The sequence below is a fragment of the Silene latifolia genome, chromosome 3 (assembly GCF_048544455.1).
Source record: "Silene latifolia isolate original U9 population chromosome 3, ASM4854445v1, whole genome shotgun sequence".
Lineage (NCBI taxonomy): Eukaryota > Viridiplantae > Streptophyta > Magnoliopsida > Caryophyllales > Caryophyllaceae > Silene > Silene latifolia.
In genome coordinates, this window is record NC_133528.1 from 79,492,254 (window position 1) to 79,497,199 (window position 4,946).

Genomic DNA, 4,946 nt, shown 5'->3' on the forward strand with positions numbered 1-4,946 from the left:
TCATTTTCTTCTTTCGCGCTAATTTAGGCCGTCTTAATTCTTTTTGCTATACATTTTGCTTGTGATTTCCTACGTGAATTTCGGCAGCATGACGGCGCAAACCGTCACATGCCAAACCTATTTTTCAAAGTTAACCTGCAGATACAACAAACACCCAGCAACAAAGGCACGCAGGCCGTCATATATACAACTAAAATGCAAAAATATACATCAAAATACGGGCTCCTGCCCAAAATGTACAAATGTACAAACATAAGTCAACAAACTAGTCCTAACGACCCCTCAGCTCAGCTAGTGTCGCCTCAAGGGCAGCGATCTCAGCATCTCTGGCCTCGAGCTCTCTCAGCAAATGGGCCGTCTCCTCCTGGGACTGCGCCAGCTCACGCTCCCTCTACACGGAAAAATGGAGTGATACTTCACTTCACAAAATTGGAGGTAATAAAAATAAAGACGGCTACAAAAGGTTCATACCTGCCGCCCCGAGCCACCTGTAAGGGCCTCAATGGCTGTAGCTCGCAGCCGGTTGGCCATCCTCCACAGCTCCACATGCCTGGACAGTGCCACCTACATTCAATACGAAGAAGGTTCAAGCAAATACATTCATATGTAATAAAGCATAAAATACTAAAGATAGCCAAAGTTGAGGTCTTACCCTCCTCCCAACATGTTGCCACTCATCCAAGGTAGCGTCAGTCACCGCCTCACTGAAAGACTGGATCTCCGAGATCACCGTCATGCCCACTAAGTCAGTGTACTCCAACGTCTCTGGAAAAACTGGGGGCTCGACGCCCGCCACCTCGATCTCCTACAAAACTTAAGTGGTTCATTATTTGCTAATCATTCATCATTTATCAGATCTATCAAAGACAACTAAACGGTAATTATGCTTACTACGATCGGCCAATACGCTAGCCTCCGGTGAACAAAGCCAGCGTACTCCTCACCAGGGGGAAGGAGGGCATCACCACTCGCGCCAGTCAGGTCAGCTGCCCTCTCAGCCTATGAAGGCTCCCTAAACATCGTCCATAGAGGGTCGATGGGAACCATAAAGGCATCACGAGAGCACTGCCGAGTCAAACGCTCACCCAACTACCACACAAGCCCTATGGGTGTCATCAGCAACAACCTACTCGAAATCCGGGGACGGAGAACCTTAGCCACAAAGGCTGGAGCCCTAGAGTAGCTCTCCCAAGGCCAGGGCACCCACTAAAGAAAGAAAACGAGGGGTCATTCCTATGATCATCTCTAAATAAAGGAAAAATAAAATGAAGATCAAAGACACTTACGCTGTCTAAACTCAAGGCATTCACGCCCCTCCGATAAACATCATAAGAAGACCGATGGCTCTTCTGACGACACACTACCCAGTCCCTCACAACGAGGTATGCTCTCGGTAAATCCTCCGCCCTCGTAGGCGCAAAGCCAGAGAAGTAAGAATACACCCACACCTGCAAGCAAAATAATAATGATTACAAATCGTTTTCTATAAAAATGATCTTTCATATTTTCAAGAAAGGTTCATACCTCCAAGAGGAGTCCAGGACCGACAATGGCAGGAGAAGTCCCCTTCTCCATTAGCTCCGGATAGACCATGGCCCTCATATAGTGCGTGAGGACCACAAAACTAGGAGTAACCCAGTCCCAGCGACCTAGGCTACTCAAGTCAGAAAGAAACGGAAGAAGCTTCGTCGATAGCCTCTCCCCCTTGTCTCCTAAGTAAATCGAAGACAAGAACCACCACAACCACACACGGGCCCGCTGCTCAACAGTACAAGGTGGTGGAGGCACCATGTGTCCATCCATCCTCACTCTCGCCGGAACCCTACCACCGAAATAGTCCCTGACGTAGGAACTCGCCACCAAACCAGGTACCTGGGCCGCACCCGCAGCTAGGTTCCAGCCAACCAGACTCCTCGCCTCGGCCGAGTCTACTCTCATAGCCGCCAACGGCCACACCAACGGCTCCTCTCCACACGGTAGACCCGAGATCATGCCGTAGTCCTCCAAGGTGACCCCGATCTCTCCAAAAGGAATATGGAAAGTCGAGGTCGTGTCCCAGAACCGATCAAGAAAGGCTCGAATCAGGCTGAGGTTAGCCCAAATCTTCCTCTCCTTGATCTCCCTCGAGCCTCGTACCAAGGCACCAAAGGCTCCCCGCTCGATGATAGCCTTGTCCTTCTCCGACAAACATCATAAGTTCATTATTTGTGGGCCCGAGCTTCATGCGCCTCTTCCCCGACATCTTATCTTCAACATATGGCTCCTTTTTGGCGTTCTCTTCGTCCGAATCGGCATTTTCTCTTCAACAGACTACAGACAACCACGACTTTTCGTTCCCCAGCGAGAATTCATGATCACTAAATATAGTTCATGGGCTTCTCCTCTTTATCAGAATTTCGCTTGCGACAACCCGAGCGGATTTTCTCGTCAACGGTGCCAAGGACGCGCCATTGTTGATCAAACACCTTTATTTTCCTCAGCGATGCCAAGGACGCGTCATTGTTGATCTATTACTTTCTCCTCAGCAGTGCCAAGGACGGGCCGTTGTTGACTCAACATATGATTCTTCCCCACGGAGTTTAAGATAAAATTCTCCAAGGAGTATTTGTACCTTCGTATCCTATGGTGTCTCAGGTATGGTTTCTTCTTATGGCTGGCAAGCTTCATTACGTAGTCTAATGGACTTTAAACGACCCTCCCCGGTAGTCGACAGACTCTAAAATGTTCCCGACAACAGGTCATTGGTTCAGACCCCTTGAGCTGCCTCGCGTCGCCATAGTCGTCAAGTTATAATCTTCGATTGACCTGATGGCTATACTTTGACTTTTGCCTTGTCCAAGCCTCAGTCAAAGTGGGGGCTCTGTAGACACCTCATTTTTATACACCTCCCGCCAACCACCCAGTGATGATTGGGCTGCATGTTTGATACGCGGAACGATTTATGACAGGCCGTAAGTTCATCATCAAGTGATAGCTCAAACACTCGAGTCAACACCTAGGTCGTCATCTACGCACCGATACGGTCGTTTTGACAGTAATTAGAGTTCATTTGGAGTCCAGGTCAAAAACCGCTTCATTTTCTAAAAACCGTTTAAATGCCGAGTCGGAATATTCCGGAATGTTCTATAATTTTCTAGATATTTATTCCTAATTAAAATTAATATTTTAAGTAAATATCTACCGTAATATTGTGTTTTATGGAATAAGGAAGTGTAAGTCAACCGAAATTCCATAATAAAACGCGGAAATCTTTCTTGCCAAGGAGGAAACCGCTGGAGAAAAGACGCAACGAGTGTTGCGCCTCTTCGAAGGATCGCAGTGGTTGCTGCGCCTCTTCTCCAGCCCTCTTTTCGTATTTTTCAAAATATTTCTGAGATTTGTTTCCATATCCGTGTCATTCCTAAACTCTTCCATATGTTTAGTATAAATAGAGGCCTTCGGCCTCCATATTTGGCACGCGAGTGTTCCGCCCCTTCTTTCTCTCTCTTTGCATTCTAGACTACGTTATTGCATTTCGTCGCCTACGTGCTTGATCAATCGACCACGTAAGCTCAGATCATTCTGAGTCTCAGTCACGTTGCATAGACCGACCAATTTGACCAACTCCACTTTTAATCAACCTAATCAATCTACTAAATCCTCTAACGAGGGCACTTTCCACGCTTATTCGAGTCGAGCAATCACTAAACGATAACTTTAGTCAATCTCGTTTCGTCAAACATGTAAGTCTGAGGGTGTAAATCCCATTTTATTATTGTACTTTTATTTGTTATCAATTAATGTAAATCTATATCAAAAGCACGTTCGAAAACAGATTTAAAATCCACCTTTTAAAACCGTTTTTACGAAACAGCAGAGGTCAGACGTCGAGAAGAAACGCAGCAGCAGCTGCGCCTTCAGGAAGGATCGAAGCCTTGCTGCGCTTCTTCCAGAGGTTGCCTGTTGCTCTTGCTCTTCTTCTTCTTCCTCGACTTCCTGCAAATTTCCTCCATTTCTTGTTCTTTCATTTTCCTTCATTCTTTTTGTTATTTCAGTAAATAAATCGTATTTTAACAAATCCCTTTTAATTGCAATGCTTAATTCGTCCTTAATCTCGAGTAATTCAATACTTGCGGGTTTTCGCCGTTTTAATTCAAATCAATCCTTCGGGATTTCGGCTTGTTCATGTCGAGGTTCTGGGAGTCCCAATTTGATACATAAGTTTTCTTTCGAATCTTATTTGTCCAGTTTCGTCTTAATCTAACCTCAAGTTTTGCCTTTTTATATTTCCGACACGAGTTCATCGTATAATCATAATCATGTAAGCCGCTGTAAGTTCTCGTTTTAATTCGTTTTATGACTTTCCTAGATACATATAATCGGTTAAAACACTTCAATTCGAGTTTAATATCGATAATTCATCTTAAATCTACCAATGAACAATAACAGTGTTGCGATTCTGACTTCACAACCAAAGCCCAGCTTGAGAACAGACGCATGAAGTGTTGCGCCTCTTCTAGAGGACGGAGCAACTACTGCGCCTGTTCTGGGTTGGTTTCTATCTCTGAGCTCTTTCTCGCTTTGACGTAACTTCTAATTACGGTTTAAATCAACTATTATTCATATTATCACCTCTAATCTGGCATATTTTCATATTTTAATTCTAATTTTATTTTCCTTTTATTTTCTTCCTCGAAATCCCGTCTTTGAGCGTGCTTTTGACATAGATCAAATAAAGCTTGTAATTTTAATTATTGTTATTCATTATTAGTATGTATGATTTAATTGTATGGCTGTAACGCCCCGTAATTTCGGACCGTTAATATATTTCGAAAATAATTTATTAATCAAATAAAATTTGATATATTGCCCTTTCTTGTTTGATGATTCTATGAATCATAGAAGGTGAGATGCAAGCCGGCTATGGTTGATAGAGTTTGGATTACTACTTGTTATATTTTTCACAT

The 4,946-nt window shown here is 44.2% G+C and overlaps 1 protein-coding gene across 1 annotated transcript; it reads right to left on the reverse strand.

The window, feature by feature from the left end:
* Nucleotides 1–235: 235 nt before the first annotated feature.
* LOC141646147 (uncharacterized) lies at nt 236–3,150 on the reverse strand. The gene is made up of 5 exons (XM_074454171.1): nt 1,525–3,150; nt 1,287–1,448; nt 653–805; nt 472–564; nt 236–391 (listed from the first exon to the last, which is right to left on the reverse strand). Exons 1-5 carry the CDS (start codon nt 1,990–1,992, stop codon nt 272–274), a joined length of 996 nt encoding a protein of 331 aa, XP_074310272.1. The 5' UTR covers nt 1,993–3,150; the 3' UTR covers nt 236–271.
* Between the last annotated feature and the right edge of the window lie 1,796 nt (nt 3,151–4,946).